General features: G+C 40.6%; 1 protein-coding gene across 2 annotated transcripts in view; it reads right to left on the reverse strand.

Moving 5' to 3' along the window:
• The window catches only part of TMEM117 (transmembrane protein 117), a 398947-nt gene extending 381900 nt beyond the window's left edge, over positions 1 to 17047 (reverse strand). Inside the window, exons 1-2 of one of the 2 annotated variants that reach the window (XM_045829770.1) lie at positions 16668 to 17047; positions 8293 to 8597 (exon numbers count right to left, since the gene is read on the reverse strand). In XM_045829770.1, coding sequence (XP_045685726.1) covers positions 8293 to 8569 — 277 coding nt within the window. In that variant the 5' untranslated portion in view covers positions 8570 to 8597; positions 16668 to 17047. Of the gene's footprint in view, positions 1 to 8292; positions 8598 to 16667 lie in introns of those variants that run through there. The other variant, XM_045829771.1, reaches the window with a different exon arrangement.
• Between the last annotated feature and the right edge of the window lie 817 nt (positions 17048 to 17864).

The raw sequence follows: 17864 nt of genomic DNA on the forward strand, positions 1-17864 counted from the left end.
TTTTCTCTGTGTGAAAGGCCACTCCAAGCATTGGAATAACATATTCCTCTAACCTGAATTCGGTTGTCACTTGCGATTCTAAAATTATTTTACTCTACAAAAATGAGTCATGGATTGACAAGTCAAGTATCAAAAAAAAAAAAAAAAACCAAAACGAAGATTTGGGCACTCCGTATGCAATGATTGAGAATGAAGATGGTGACAAACATTTAAATAATAGCTATCATGAATGTCAACATGTATTTTTAGAGGACTTAAAACTATTCTAAGTAGCATTTGGCTGCATATATAGCATTTCCTCAAGTAATTCCTCCAAAATGGAGTCCTTATCACCCTGATTATATAATTTTTAAAATAATCAATTGTTGATACTCACTCTGAGTAGTAATAAATATACATTTTTTAAAAACTTACTATCAACTATCAGGATAAACCTGAGGGTCATCTGTACTATTCAGCTCCTCAGATATCAAATGAACACAAAAGAAGTCAGATAAAACTCATATTACTGTATAAAGTGGCTTTCCTTCCTCAATTCTCATGAAATCTCTTTCTTTGTGTTCTGATGTTGCTGTATCACCATGCCTCTGTTGCCCATGCTTTCTGGAATGTCTGAATCTTTTCTATTTGGAATGATAAAATCATGTGTGTACCTCAAACACAAAGAAAAAAATTTCAAGCTAGATGTAAGCTAAAACAATGTAAAACAAATACAAATTTAGCTTTATTAAATTCATTAAATGATAAAGTATTGTTGAGTTAGTTGGTATTTTATAGAAAACAGCCTTTTTAAAAAATAAAACAAAAGGCCCTGGCTGGTGTGGCTCAGGGGATTGAGTACCAGCCTGTGAACCATAGGGTCCCAGTAGGGGCACGTGCCTGGGTTGCAGGCCAGGTCTCCAGTAGGGGTTGTGTGAGAGGCAACAGATCAATGTATCTCTCACACAGCGATGTTTTTTTCCCCTTCTTTTTCTCTCTCTTCCTCTCTCTCTAAAAATAAATAAATAAAATCTTTTTAAAAAATAAAATAAAAATGAAATAAGAAAAAATTCAAGAATTTGTTTTCTCAAATTTCTTGATGTATTGAGAGTGCCTTATTCAGAACTTCCTGTTTAAAACTAAAACAGACATAAGTACACAAAAAATAGTCAACTCCCTCATATTTTGCATAATATAAACATAACGAAAATACACTTTCAACATGTGTATTTCATACATGCTTGGTTATCACTCAGACCATTCCTTTCTTTATTGACAGTCTTCTAAAAAACAGTTATGATTTCTATGCATCTGGTGTCTTGGGGGAACCAAAGACATATATGAAATGCTCATAGTCAGGTGAAGGTCCGTTATCCACTCTCCGTAACTATGAAATCCAAAAGACTCTGATCTTTGTAACTGATTTGTTGGCAACATCGGCCAAACCTAAATTCACTTGGCAGCAAAACCTAACCCGAACAGACTTGCCACTGTTTATAGGCTTTATTTATATTACTTCATATAAACACACATATATTCAGCTACACATATATTAATGTGTTTGATGATAGAGGATTTTCTCAGCCCAGTAGGGTGAGCTATTAAATGTAGGCACATGCACTGAATTCTGAAATACTTCTAGTCTCAAAGTTTGGGTTAGAAATGGTGAGCCTGGATTAAGTTCAATAAACCCACATTGTGCTGTTTTGGCACTATTCAAGGTAAATGGGCCAACGCCTACTTCTCACTACCTGAACCCATCATTTCCTGAACTCATTATCCTCTTTAAATGGATTCTCCTAATGACTTTCTCTCTTTTCTTAATAAGATAATCACCCCTTAGTCACTTAGCCCAATCTTCCTAGTTGCCTGTGATTTCACCTATAGTCTCAAACTCCTCGTCTCCCATCAGTTGTTGGAGCTGCACAAGATCCACACACCCCCACTTGCTGCCCACTGTCCCACCCCTGTTCCACACTGACCTGAACAATCTCAAGCCTGCATGACTGCAAGAGGCTCCAAAAATCCTTTTCTACTTCCTTTCTACTTCCCTAATCTCTGTATCAACAATTCCTGCTAAATTCTATTTTAAGATTAATCTTGTCATCATCCTCCAACTTTTTTCTTTAATCCTCACCAGAGGACATGCTTATTGATTTTAGAGACGGGGAAGGGAGGGACAAACAGAGGGCGAGAAACACTGATGTGAGAGAGAACATCAACTGATGGCCTTTCATATTCACCCTGACCTGTCTGACCCTGCAACCTGGGTGTGTGCCCTGACCAAGAATCAAACCTACGACCTTTTGGTTGGCGGGACAATGCCCAACCAACTGAACCACACTGGTTAGGGCTATCCTCCATCTTGTTCAAATACTTTCCTTGATTCAAATACCACAGGGGAGGAGATAAAGTCCAAAACATGAGACTGGCGTTAAAAGACCAAAGAATTTAGAGTCAACCTACCTTTCTATTGCACCTCCTGCTTTTTCCAAACACACACCTTTCACTCCAGTCAAAATGAACATGACCTTCTCAGTTTTTTTCTCGCTCCAAAAAAACCTGAGTTGTTATCTCTTTTGCTCACACCATCTACCCCATGACCTAAAATGTGTAAGAAATCCTTTGCATTATATCTGACTATTTTAATCTCACTCATGCTTCAGACTCAGCTTGGATCCCACATTGGCAGCAAAGTATTCTTTCGCCTTCCTGGCTCACCATGATCTCTCTTCTTGAATTCCCACAGCTCTCACAGTCTGTACTATTCATTTGATACTTGATCTGTACTTCCTTGTATTATCAGAGTAATTAATTGTTCATGTATATGTATCTTGTCTCTTTAACCAGATTTTAAATTCCTTAAGAGCAGAGACCATGTCTCATATTTTATGAATGAACAAATAGATACCTTCTACAGCTTACAATAAAAAGCAACACTGAAAAAGGTAACATAAAAAAAACAAAGGAACATTAATATTTCTTCATTCAAATTTATGAAATACTACAATATTTCTGGCATCGTTTTAAGCACTGAGCATTAAATGATAAGCAATACAACATAACTCCTGCCCTCTTAAGGTTTATGGTATGGCTAGAGAACCAGACATTAATGAAAATATATAAAAACCTTTATACACGAGTGTCTGTATTTTGGAAAAGAAACTATGTAATATAATATTATGAGGTTCAGAATCATTATCATACACTATACCTGCCATCCATGTTTAAAATTAATACAGGTTCTCCATACATGTTACAAAACAAAAATAAAAAATAAGACAAATAACAGAAGCAGTTTGTAGGAGAATGTTCTAAGATTCATCCTTGGATACAGTTATTCAGTCAGAAAGCATTAGTTAGACCTTGTGCACTTTGCCCTTCACAGAATTACTTTCAGGGACTAAAAACATCACAGAACTGCTTTTATGCTCTCAAGTGTGTGAAAGTTTACATTAAGACATAACAACATGAAATCCATTTCTGCATTTCCCATTTTACCATTCAGTGTCTCTAGTATGAAGCAAAGAAAAAAGAAATTCTTTACTGAAATTTAGGGCAAGGAAATCCCAGAATTAAGTGCAAAGAAAATTCCCCATATGAAACTTGTAATTTTCATCATTTCTGATACTCAAATCTATATAATGCATCACATTTCTCTTTTTTGTCCAGGCTCCAAGGATGCTCAAAATCAACGAGAGAACAAAATTCATGAAATCAAAACATATCTGATCTTCCTTCTGTGCAGTGGTCCTCCTTTTCTACTCCTACTGTATTAAGCATATGTGTTGTTGTAAACCATTTCAGTTCCTTTCTGGAATAGAAATTGCTTCTTGAATAAGCTCAAAGAAATGAAATTCTCCTTGTAAGTCCTATCATCAGCATAATAATTTTCAATTTCCTTATTCATGGATATTCCGAATGTACAATCCTCCAAAAGCTAGGATACATTATTTGAACACATGCTTATTTTTTAACAGAATCTACCAAACTAATGGAAAAATATAAACTGACATTCCAGTGGAATCCAATTTTCATAAATCTTAATATAATATTTACCTCAACAAGAGTCAGTGTTAAATCTAAAGAAGTTTTTCTAATATATTAATATATCAATTCTGATTTCACATATGGTCCTAAATTATTTTCAACATTTGGGGAATCTGAGATCTGTGACTAGTCTGAAATCATGAAAGTTTAGTGCTAATAGGTAGAGAAACTGACTCTCTCATATTATTCCAATCATAAAGTGAAGGGGAAAGAGCAATAATTTAAGATGTACTTAATCATTTGTGTCTCTGATAACATGTAATTTCCAATTTGCAAGAGCCACCATTTTTATGTGGGACAATTTCTGCTACAAATTATAAACCATGAGAGAGTTTCATGCTGTTGACTAAAATAGCCACAAAATTGTAATATCTATGTCACATTAAAAGATAAAACTTATAACCAATGAACTGGATTAAATCATGTGCTCACAGAACCATTTGCTCTTCCTCATGCATGCTTAAAATTGGCGATATTGTGTTGTCCTTTTGAGAGACTGTCCTGTGCTGTCCTAAGAAGAGACTTTCCATCATAAAATAAATGGGGGAAGACTCATAAGTTAATTAAGTGAAGGTGCAATAAAAAGGGTAGTAGCATTCTATTTTGTATTTTTATTTGGGCCCTGGCTGGTGTGGCTCAGTGGATTGAACACCAACCTTCAAACCAAAGGGCTGCCAATTTGATGCCCAGTCAGGCAGGGCATATGCCTGACTTGCTGGCCAGGTCCCTGGTGGAGTGTGTGGTCCCTGGTGGGGGCACATGAGAGGCAACTACACACCGATGTTTCTTTCCCTCTCTTCCTCCCTCCTTTCCCCTTATTTGTTTTGTTGATTAGGATTCACTTAAAGTTGAGATCATATGGTATTTGTCTTTCACCACCTGGCTTATTTCACTTAGGATAATGCTCTCCAGTTCCATCGATGCTGTCACAAAGGGTAGGAGCTCCTTCTTTCTTTCTTCTGCATAGTATTCCATTGTATAAATGTACCACAGTTTTTTGATCCACTCATTGACTAATGGGCACTTAGGTTGCTTCCAGCACTTGGCTATCATAAATTGTGCTGTTATGAACATTGGGGAGCATAGGTTCTTTTGAATTGGTGTTTCAGGATTCTTAGGGTATAATAAAAACAAACAAGCAAGCAAAACATAACTGGAGACATTGAAATAAAGAACAAACTGCAAGTAACCAGAGGGGAGGGAGGCAGGGGATAAAGGGGGAAGGGCTGTCAAGGAACAAGTATAAAGGACCCAGGGACAAAGTCAAAGGTGAGTGGGATTGAGGGTGGGAGGTAGGGGTGGGTGGGGTAGGGGATGGTGGTGGGGTAAAATAGAGACAACTGTGCTTGAACAACAATAGAAAAAATAAAAAATAAAATAAAATAATTTTTTCAGATTATCATTCTTTCTATAATGCCCCATATAATTTCACAGATTTTTAACAAGAAACGGAAAAGGACTGCCATATTGCCAGATAGAAGTGACAAGCTGACTACACTATAGAATGTCCCCTATAATAAGCAAAAATAAGTAAGTAAGTAAATAAATAAATAAGAGACACACTTCTGCACTATTTTAAAATAATTTGTACTCAATATACCACGTGAAATCTAGAATGACTTTTCAGGGCTAAATTATTTATACCAACAGGAAAATTAAAAAGTAACTATGATTAAAATGTGATTTTAGTTAAGAGATTAAACTTTGCAATGGAATAACCTAACAAAATGTAGCAATTACAAAAATAAGTGATCTGCCCTTATTATTAATACCACAACCTGGACCATATGATTCTCAATCAATCTTTAATATAAGCAGAAAGCTTTTCTCCAAACTGGATACTTTAGTCTAAGTTTGCCTTAACTTTCTACACTGAACACATTTCCTGAATGGGCTACAAACACATCCAGCCACTGCCTATAATGGGTATCTATTGTTTTGTCTGCCCAGAACCATCCACCCATTTTTGAAAACTGACTCTTCTCCCTATACCCACCCCACAGTTAACCTCTTTATCCCTATGTTTACTACACCGGCTTTTTCAATGTTTGGTGGATGGCCCAGCTAACACCCAAGTTCCTAGATATCCTCTGTATCAGTGAGCTTTCTCTCCACTCTACTTCACCACCCCTCTCTAAAGACCACACCCCAGTTGGGAATCACCACAAAGAAGGACTGTAATCCTGTTACAACATGTGATCTAACCACACCCACCAGCCCTTTCTCTTCTTACTCTCATTTCACCTGTTCACTTTCATCTGAGTCTTTGGGTCCTTGCCCACTTCTCCCAGGCCATCATCTTCCCCACCCTCTTTCCTTAGTCAGTCAGAACCCCCTATGAATCACATCAAGAACTCTTATTAGAACCTTCCACTTTTGTCCCAGGCTTTGTTCCCGATACAACAAGAGTGAGCAGTCCCCACCCAGATGAATCACTCTCAAATTCTGTTCCCAGTGACTGAGCTCTCAATAGAGAAAATTGTTCAACATGTCAGACTAGGGGCACTATAGCAGCTAACCTCAACATCTCTCATTGATAATCAGCAACCCTTTCATTCATCCCTACTCCATTTGCTTCCACACCTCCTCAGGTTGCTGGTCAAACCTTGACCACTTTCTTAAATTCCTTGCAACATCCAAGTCTTCACGTTTAACTTTAGCTCTTCCTTCTTCATAGCAAAACAGAGGTGACCAGATGGCAGCACATTCCCCTCGCTACTCCTCCACTAAACACACCTATTAAAGTACCAACCTTTGCCTCCTTGATGACTGTATCTGAGGAACGGGGGTCTCTCCTCCTGTCCTCTTTAAGGCCACTATTTCTACCAGGGTCCTAATCACAGACCAAAGAAACCTTCATAGACGCTGTCTTTCTCCTATGTCTTTCCCTGCATTTCAGTCTAGCCCCTTCCTCTACAATAACATGTAGATCAGCCTCACTCCTCAAACGAAACCACCAACCCTACCAACGGCAATAACAAAAGTCTGCCCTTGGTCCTACCATTTTTAGCTACTTCCTATTCCCTTCTTCTATTTCCTCACCAAATTCCCTGAAACTATGTACATTTATAACAAATATAAAATATGTACATTTTATATATTTATGCAACAGAACCAGATGGCAATAGTTTGAGGAGGAAGTAGAGATTAAAAGAAATATATGTATTATTATACATACACACACACACAGATTGTTTGTTCATTCAATCCTTAAACCATTGCCGTCTGTTTCTAAACAAACTTCTAGACTGAAATACCCATGATAGGTCACCTATGATATTATAATAGCTAAATTCAAAATTCTATTACCAAGTTCTCTTCCCAATGGACTCAGAAGCATTTAAAACTTTCTTATTCCCCATAACACCTACCACCTCTTTTCATATTATAAATGTACTTGCTTAATGTCTCTTTCCTATAGGATGGAAATTTTTATGCATACCTTTTTGATTCACTATCTAGAACAGGCCTGGCATGTAATAAGTGAGCAATGAATATTTGTTGGATAAATATCACCCCACTTCTGGCCAAAATCCACTGGGCCAGAGGTGGAAACTATACCCAAACTGGTCTGCGTCAGCCTCTTCCCTGAATGTTTAAACTTGGGAGCAAGAGAGTCAAGCCAGGCTCTCCGTGTGGATGTAAAACGGTCTTCAGTGTGAATGAAGAACAAAGCAGACATGATAAAAGAGTCAGGACAAAGGACATCCTGACAGAATTCCAGCCCCTGGTCCCCTGTATCCCAATTGTTAAAGTAAATTCTGTCCTTGGTCTCTCTGAAGTATCCCAAATCCCTACACTAAGTTATCTTTTTATCTTAAACTAACTTAGTCTTTTTTTCTGTTTCTTACTACCAAGAGATTTCTTACTAATATACTCTTTTGTGGTTGAAGAAGCTGAAAATAAACATCCTAAAGCCAATTTTGATTTACTTATCATATCATGGTTGAGTAATATTAATGGGGAAAGGGTTATTTTCATCTATTCCTAAATAAGATTATACATACATTCATTTTTTTCCTCTAAAGTCATTTTTTCAGATGAAGTGTGGTATTTATTTTACCTCATGATAATTTTCCTTGGGCCTTCGCAAAACAATTAGCCAGAGAACAGCTGAAGAACCTAGCTACAGCAGTGTGTGACAAATTAATGCTGGAGGGCAATCTGAAATGCATCTCAAATTCTGCATTCAGAAATGACAAAGCTCTGTTTTGGAGAACAGATATCGAACAATTATGAACATGATACTCCATGGGTACTCACCAAACAAACGCTGGTGGAACAGAAACTTGCCAGCGATCAGTCCCGTGAGAATGGCGAGCAGCCATAGGAGCACCTTCAGAAGCCTCCAGCCAACTCCTCTGGGGTATTTATTTGTTACAAACGAAAAACAGTTTCCCACAACAATAACATTGGCTTCTGTTTGGCTATGAGAAACTGGGTCTTCCGCAAATATTAAGAAGTTAAAGAAGATCACCAAGTAAGCCACAATCATGCGAGACCAGGGATGCTGGAAATAATAACGAAAGTCTTTACCCATCCTTCAAAACTTCAGTTCCGTGGTTTACCTGTATAAGAAAAGAAACATAGGGTTAGAAGCAGAAAAGCAAATAGTCTCTCTCTTCCTCTTGTATATTCAGACTTATAATGACTCAACAAAGAGTTATTCGGAAAAGATGAGATGGTACCTATTCCTACCTATAGCACCAAGACAAGTCTGAGAATGAGGAGAGTAAATGTTATCCTTTCCCTGCTATCTCATAGCACCTATGGTCATCTTTGGGCTTAAGAAAGAAGAATAAAGGAACGGGGGAGAGGAGGGAGCACAAGAGGACAGAACAGTCTAAAATTGGGACAATGACTGAGATGACATGTAGCAGTCACCTCAGGAAGAAATGCAGAGCAAGAAAAAAGCAATGCAAAATACTTTTTCCTTCCTTAGATTATTTTTGTTACAATTATAATACAGACTTGTTTAAAAATTAAAACAATGTACAAGTCAATTGAGCACATATTCCTCTGCCTAAGTCCCTCTCTCCAGTGAAGACCCCTTAATAATTTGACGGGTATACTTTCAGATCTCTTTCCAAACACTGACAAATGTATGTATGTGTACAGGCTTTTGTAAAAATGTCGACAGTTTAGTTGTCAATTTCAGCACAAAGTAAATTTTATGAACTAGCTAAGTCTCTGGTAGAATAGGAGGGATTGGGCAACTTTGATTGTAGAAGTGAAGAGGAAGGAGACGTCACACAGAAGTGTACACCAAAGTTCAAGATTGGAAAATTAGTAGGATTTCTTTCCCCAAGTGGCGAAGGCCAGGATGCTCCATCTAGGCATATACAAAAAGGCACAGAGGCCACACAAAACAGGTAACATCTCTGCACCACTGGGCCCTAACCTGGATGGGCATTGGAAGCACAGAAGCTTTCTTAAAATGCTGATGTCCAGATGCCACCCCCAAAGTCTTGCTCAGTTCCTCTCTCTTTCCTTTTTGGGAGCCACACTGCACATAAAGAACACATTAAGCCTGCCTGAGTCCACCAGGGCTGTGACTGGGTGATGAGTCTAAATCTGGGGTTTAGTTTTGGTGAACCTATTTGGTGCTCAGACTAAGCTGTATCTCCCTTTTTCCCCCCAATAATAAAGCTAATTAAATCTAGGATAAATATAATAATAAAGGCAAAATTTCATTACAGTCTGCCAATTCTTTTTCTTCTTTCTCCAATGTATTTAGAACTGAGAGACAAAAGAGAGACTCCTACAAAGCCTACAGTATTTGCCCTCCAGGCTCTGTGTTGGGGGTGTCTGCACGCATTATTATTTCATTGTTGTCACCACAGCCCTCTGACATGCTGCCGTCACTTCATTCACAAGCAGGGAACTGATGGTCTCACAGAGTGTGTACCTTGCCCAAAGTCGCCCAGCAGGAGACCCCTGATTTGAGCCTCTGAAGTCTGACCCCAAACTCTGACCTCCAGCCCCTGCAGGCAGCCAGATCAGCTCCAGGCATTTTCCCTGCCTGAGAGGGCAGGTCCAGAGCCCAGTCCCAGGGAAGTCATCCCTTGAATGCCTTCTGGAGATACATTCTTTCTCTAGAAACAGTTATATTAACTCTGTCATACATATTTCTCTAGCACAAGGTAAGAAATGTATATTCATTCCATACAGAGAGTCCAACAGAAGTAACACCTGCTCACATGTGGTTGGTAGGGTAGTAATATGGGTGTAATAATTTATAGCTTTAATTTGAACATTTCACCTAAAATGTCATACAGTATGCTTGAGTGTGATATTGTTATGCTACAGAATTACGTGCTTATGATTTTGTAATAAAAAAGGGGCATTATTTGTACCAGACCCTATCTATATCTGCACCTATCTATATCCATACTTATATCCACACATAAAGGATCAAACCACAAGCCTGAAAAGCATGAAATGACTCTGATTCACTGGACGATCTGAGAACAGGCTCCATTGTTCCCAAATCCCAATCCAACATTCTAGGCTGATGAATGTCAATTAAACCCATAATGTAAGTTAATGAAGACTTCAGTGTTTTAGAAAAGCCATGTAAACACACAAAAGGATTGGCCATAAAATTCAGCAAAACAAACAATTCTGTGCCTTGGATTCATAAACCTTCTAAGTAATTTCAAGTCCCTTGTGATCTGCAGGGTGCTCTGACACATCTGTTCCCAGGGACTGCGGCTCAGACACTTAGGAACGGTGACTATGGCAAGTTTTTTCCTTCCTCCTTTTTTTTTAATGTGCAGTTCATTGCCCAGTACAGCTGCAGAGACCTGTGTGGTTCTCAGACCAAAAAAGAGCAGAGAAAGCAAGAAAAAAAATGAACATCGTGCGTTTTTGTGACATTCAGTATGCAAGGATGCCAGAATGGCTCAGGTGTCAACCCAATGTCATGTCACCTTTGGCAATGGCCAAAGACCACCCCACAGGAGAGTGCACAGAAACCACCTCAAAGCCAAGGAATCTTAAAGCAGAAGTGATTCCCAAGTGCCCTCAGAACCAGGCAGGGGTATCGGTCAAGAGGTTTCTCTGGTGCTTCTGTAACCAGGGAGGAATTCTGTTGTAGCTGCACCACACCTCCCCTCCCACCTGCCTACAAACAACCGAGGCAGAAGAATTTAGAACGCTGAATACATATGACCTTGATCTTTTTTTAAACAAGTGCTTTGTGGAGGGTTGACAAATACTTGCTGCATTGTTGTTTTTAACTTCAGAATTTTGCTTTGTGGGCTATGTAATGTCTACATGGCCCAAGTTGAATTAGAATATTCTGAATATTCCATTTTTTTAAGATTTTTTATTTATTTACTTTTAGAGAGAGATGAAAGGAAGGAGAAAGAGAGGGAGAAAAGCATCAATGTGCGAGAGATACATGGACCGTTTGTCTCTTGCTCACCCCTAACTAGGGACTGGCTCACAACCCAGGCATGTGCCCCAACAGGGAATCAAACTGGCCACCTCTCAGCATACAGGCCGGCACTCAATACATTTAGCCATACCATCCAATTAGAATTAGAGTATTAGAGCTGAATTAGAATATTCTTTAAAAAAATGTTGCAGATAGTTTTTCCTCTCCAGTATAAGTAGTTGAGTTGATCTGATTGGTAATGCACCACTGATGTTCACTCTGTAATTTTCCAGCGATGCCTGGGAACTAGACAAATCCCCACCATCCGACTCCCTTTTTTAAGTACCCAGTAATGACATTACTAGATATATGCCACTATCGATATCTTGGTAGCCCCTGCTTTTTCACATAATAGACTATGAAGATATTGATAACTAGAGACTCAAACCTTAATATGCTGTCTGATCATCCACAGGCCTTCAGCCATGGTTTCCAACTCTAGAGGTTCTAATATTTATACTTGATCTTAGAAATGCCACATATTTTACTACAGGCCAATAGTTCACCTGGTTCTAAAGGCTAAGAATGGAGAAGAATTCAAAGAAATACGGGGAAGAGGTAAGGCCACTGAGGTTGGGAAGATACTTTGAACAGAGGCACAGGAAAGACAGTCTGGGACAGGCACAGAGAGGCAGCAATAGTTCTGTGTGGCTGAAACTCACGGTGCTTGGGGGTATCTCCTGAAAGTTAAGGTAATTTGGGGCCCCATGAAGGAAGATTACACAAAAGTGTTGCTTCACATTTCACTCAGTAGAGAACAGGGAATCAGAAGTTTTGGAGCAGAAGAGTGATACAGTTGAGAGGAGCAGGGTTTGGGGGAGATTTCTCTGCCAACTTGAAAAATGATCAATTGGTATGAGATGTGATGAGAGTGGGGAGACTAATTTAGAGGCAACTCCAACAGTTGAGTAAAAGATGACCAGGAAACCAGACCAAGGCAACATCAATGCCCTAACAATGATTGTAATAATTTGTTTCACTGAACCAAAATGCCAGGCCTTCCTTCCACACTGGGGCCTTTACAAATAAATGAAAACAAATAAATGAAACTCAAGGACTCAGGGGAGTGAATGTCATGTTTCTTAACAGAGACCCTAGCTCAGGCAACAGTTTTTACACAATGACAAGATGATGAAGATGGAGTGCATCACTTACATTAAAATATATTAAGGACACATGTGGAAAAGTCCCTGGTGATCTACACAAGAGATACATTATTACTAGTCAAGTAAACCACAGTCAAAGCACAGCTCTGCTAATGCAGGTCTTAGCATCTGGTAATACCTAAGGAGACAGCAAGAACACTTTCTAATTTTCCTGAAGTTCCTTAGGATTTAGGTCTGAAAATTCACCTGTAATCCCTTCTAGGTCTTATTAAAGGGGCGTACACTGTGCCTGTACTCTGCCAAATATGTGGAAATTCAATGTCTTTAAAAAATAACTTTTAAAAAGACCTCCTGTGCTTTGCTTTGTATGGTGTGTTCCTGGTGACACATACAGCTGTGTTTCAGATAGTTCTCGGCTGTCAGCACAAGATGACAATAAGGCTATTTCTTCAATTAACAAGTTGTAGCATTCTACTGATGTGGGTGAAGTTCTCTGCAGTTAACACAACACTTTTACAATCATTTTGTTCAATCCCTAATATATAATCACTTTTAAAATTATATGACAAAAGGGAAAACAGAACTTTAAACTCATATCATTCCCTGAAAAGGAAAATGATAGCCTATATTCATATCACATTCTACCTCAGTGTTTTTAATGGCAAAATCACACCATCAGAATGTCACTAAAATGATTCAAAGGAATGAGGAACATGTGCTGTGCAGCAGGCAGCCTACCTCGGTGGAAGGAATACGGCCCAGTTTGGCCTGACTCTGCCCCTCACTAGCTCTGTGACCTCAGGCAAGCCCCTAACCTCTCTGAGATTCCATTTCTTCAGCAGTAAAATCCTAATAAATGCACTTTCTTCACAGGGTTGTAATGAAGACTAAAGGAGATTTCATTTGTACAATGTCTGGTCGTTTCCTCATACTTTTGGTATGAAGATCTTTGTTAAAACACAAGTAAGTCTTGGTCATTTCCATTAAAAATGAGTGTGAAAATAATATCAATAATATATTACATTTATTGGGTGATTGTATATGCTATTCTCAGTGGGAAAGGATTTGTAATACAACAACTCTACAAAGAAGAAGTAGCCTTATTTTACACATATTGAAACCAAGGCTCAAAAAGCTTAAGCTACCTGTCCAAAATCACAGAAAATGGTGAAATCCAGAACTGTCAATCCCATAGGAACATTCGTCATTCGTTTGTTTGTTCGATATTTACAGATGGTCTGCGTGTGCCGGGTACTGGCCTGTGCTCCAGGGTTACTGACAGACAACGTCCCGTTGCCTTGCATGTTACAGCCTCATGTGGGAAACAGACGTTGAACAGAGAAAAATTAAATACTGTGTATTTTAGAAAGTTATACATTGATGGAGAAAATTAAGCAGGGGAACGTTAATAGAAAGTGTCAGGTGTAAGGGAAGCTGAAGAAGGCCTTATTATGAGGTGATGTCTGAAAAGAGATGTGAAGGAAGGGATGGAGGCAAGCAGATATCTGGGGAAAGAGTCATCTAGACAAGGGAACAAAACATTGCAAAGGCCTGTGCTGTGTGCGTGATGAGTGCATGATTAGTGCGTGTAAGGAACAGCAAGGGGCTCATGTGACTGGGCAGGGCACTGGTGCAGGGGATCGTGAAAGGAGAAGAGGTCTGGGAGGTAGCAGCCATTATGGCGAGTCTGGAGGCCACTGTGCAGCTGGGCTCTCCTCCTGTGTGAGGCGGGGAGCAGGAGAGCAGCACAACCTGACTTCCAGGTCAGAAGAGCCACTCTGCCTGCTGGCTGGAAATGTATCAGCTTCTGGATTCATTTGAAAGGAGGAGCTGACAAGATGTACTGATGGACTGGATGTGGACATGGCTTGGCAAAACCCAGAATGAAATTGCCATTTCCTGAAATGGGCAGTACATTTCCTGAGATGAACACCCTATGAAGCAGATAAAGACAACATAATAATAATTAACATTTGTGAGTGCTTCTTATGTATTGGGCTCTTGGCAAGCACTTTTCATGCATTATCCCAATCAGTTCTTATACCAACCTTTTGGATTCACCAGTGAAGAAACAGATTCAGAAAGGTTATAATCTGCCCAAGGTCACATAGCTACCAACTAGCACAAACAAGCAGAAACACCTCTGCATGACCAAAGGTCAATACTGTTTATAGTACTATGCTCCCTACACTGAGAAGTATAGAATACAAAATAAAGTTCCATTTGGAAGGAAGTAAGACTATGAGAATATGGGTAATGGAATATTCAAGCCTTAAAAAGAGAAAAATCAAACATATTTACCTGGACCAGCCCTACAGTAAGGCAAGATCTTAAAATATTATCTTGAATTGTCGGATGAAAAGGCAGGTGTGAGGAGATGACACGTAACATTTTACATAATACAAGTCCTTAATTCAGGTTTTAAAAAATACAAATATCAATAATACCAGAAGTGAAGTTGGAACTTCTTACTTTTAGTCCAAGACAAAAGACCACACAGCCTTTTAAATAAAAAGCAACCTTTTAAGTCAATCAATGAAACCACCATAAGTGGCTTTGCATATACCAGGATGGCATTTGTGGTACCCTAGCTAATTTGGAAGATCACACCCATAAATTACTTCCTAGCCTTTCTCTTCATGTTTTGTTCCAACCTTAAGTGATTTGGTTCCCTCATTCTCATCCTGCAGTCCTTGGGATAGCATAGCACTAAACCAATGCAAGCTTTTAAAACAGAGAATCTGAAAGCAAAGGAGACCTGGGTTTCTCTTCTAGCAAAGACATTGTCAACTTTTCACTAAAATGGCAAAACATTTATGAGCCTTTTCACGTTATGATGTTGAAAAATAATCAGCAATGAATTCTTTAAAAATGTTTAGACCTCCCTTTCAGCCATATCTGTTCATGATAAAGAATCTAAATACAACTCTACAGAAAGTAAGAGTTAATGAAAAAAAATAAAATTCACTCATACCTAAAATTATTTTTTTTTAATGACTGGAAGTTTTAAAGCAGCAAATTAAGTAAAACAGACAAGTACTGGTTTCTGGTCACAAGGATTAGATGGAGGTGGGATGGGGGTGGGGAGTGAATACCTGAGTCAGAATGTCAAAATCCACAATCTGAGTTAGAAAGTACATGGCAGAAACTCAATACTTGACAACAAAAACAAAAAGTAGCTTTTACAGGGATTCTACTACTCTTTATATTCCATAAGTTGGAAGAACTTTTTTTTCCCTGAAAACAAAGCAAAACCCTGAAATCTTCCTAGAAGTCCTTCTATGGATGTGAAACAAGGTATCTTTTATAAATTACTTTTATTCAACATACTTTTACTCAAAAAAGTATTTTGGTTCATGAGACTTAAACCCACACATAAATACTGAAACAAGCATCATAGTATTCTGTGATGTTTATTTCTCTCTCTCTCTTTCTCTCTCTCTGTCTCTCTCTCACACACACACAAACACACAGTTTATTGTTCCATAGCTGGTAGAATGAATAATGGCAGCTGAAATGTTATCACATGGGTCAAACAGACTTGTGGGCCTGCAGTAATGCCGAAAATGGGGATCAACAAATAGCTTTATTTAGTTATGATCCAGTTAGTAAACCCACAAACACTCCAGTGCTGCTGCTGCTGTTGTTTTTAAGGAGGACACCCATAACTGCAACCTGTTAATTTAATTAACCAATGATAACTAAAGCTTCTACTCAATCCCTAGCATCGGAACTAGTGAAGCGAGGAAAGTTCAAGGTCTGTTCTGGAGACGTCCCGTACCCCCTGGAGCTCAGGAGTTTGAGGGTTATCCACCAACAGCCTTCCAACCAGCATGCAGGTTCTCCTGCCCTTTCCCTAAAGGGCCGGGGTCTGCCCCCTCCCAGACGCTGCCCTGCCTCCCGGCCCGCCATCCCTGGGAAACGGGACGACAGGGGCCCGGGGCATTGGGCCGGGCGCCTGCCCGCCTCTGCAGTCTCGGGCAGGGAGGAACCGGGCGGCACCGGGGCTGCGGGCGGCCGGCCGCGAGGGCTGCGCAGCGGCTGGACCGCGCGGAGGGGGAGGCGCGCCCGGCGCCGGGCCGCGTACTCACCAGAGGGGGCCGCGCGGGCTCGGGGCGCCTGCAAGCCCGGGACTCGGTCAAGCACAGCCCTGCCGGGCGCCCACGGCCTCGCTGGGAAGCGCGACGAGACAGACAGGCGGCGTCTCTGCCGTGGCTGCTGTCACAGAGCTATAAATACCGGCTCGGCCCACACCCGCCGCCGCCTACGCCGGGGGCCCTGCGCACAGTCCGCCGGCCGCGGGTCGGGCAGCGGGAGCGCAAGGGTGAGGGCGACGGCACGGCGCAGGTGACCGCTGTGGCTCCAGCTGTGCCGCAACCTTCGCAGCTGGAGGCATGGCCTCCCGCCGCCCCCGCCCGCGCTCTCTCTGCTCCCCTCCCTCCCGCGCCGCGTGCCGACTCCAGCCCGCGGGCCGTGCGCGCCTTGGCTGCGGAGCCTGCCCGGGCCTGGCCAGCTTCTGCAGAACGAGAGGATGCGGGCGGCGGACGATTTAGGAACCGGGAGGGGCGGGGTGGGGGGTTTGGGAGGCGGCCGGCTTCAGCCTGGCGTGTCAGCAACGGTCCCTTCTTCCTGGGGGAACCGGCAGACTTCCGAAGCCCACCGTCCTGCAAGGGACCAATGAGGTTCCCGGGTGGAATACCCACAGAGAGCCGCAAACTTTCTAATGCAGCCTCAGGTCACAAAGCATCCTTTCCGCTGTGGTCTCTTGGTGGGGGTGGGAAAGATACAGAGTCTGTGAGGAGTGTAAGTCTTACACTTACTCTCCAGCCTGTATGGTCTGACACGCATATGCAAATATATCCACACATATTTGGAAGCACGAACATAAGTTCATACACACTTAGAAATGAATATATATATATATATATGCCTACATATGTACATACACATATAAAACCACACAGATGTTATAAGGGCACACACACAGTTTTTAACTTTTCTGCAGTCTGAGGTTCTCAGGAGCCTATCATTCCGTAGTTCGTGCTGAAATGATTGATCTGCAGCTTAGGGGAGGAGGGCCCTTTGACCACATTTTACCAGTGCTTTTCTTCTTGATGTAATCTCTCTTCCAGTTGATCTATCTGTGGCCTGTGTTCCCTTCCATGGCCAATAACAACTGCTACCTCAGTTTATAGGTTGCTTGTAATGTGTTAAAAGCTGCTACCCAGCATACTGATATTCCATGCTGATGGAAGTCATCACTAATTCGTATGTCAAAAGAAAAATAA

The sequence above is a fragment of the Phyllostomus hastatus genome, unplaced genomic scaffold, assembly GCF_019186645.2.
Source record: "Phyllostomus hastatus isolate PE091 unplaced genomic scaffold, TTU_PhHast_1.1 phas_scaffold_93, whole genome shotgun sequence".
Lineage (NCBI taxonomy): Eukaryota > Metazoa > Chordata > Mammalia > Chiroptera > Phyllostomidae > Phyllostomus > Phyllostomus hastatus.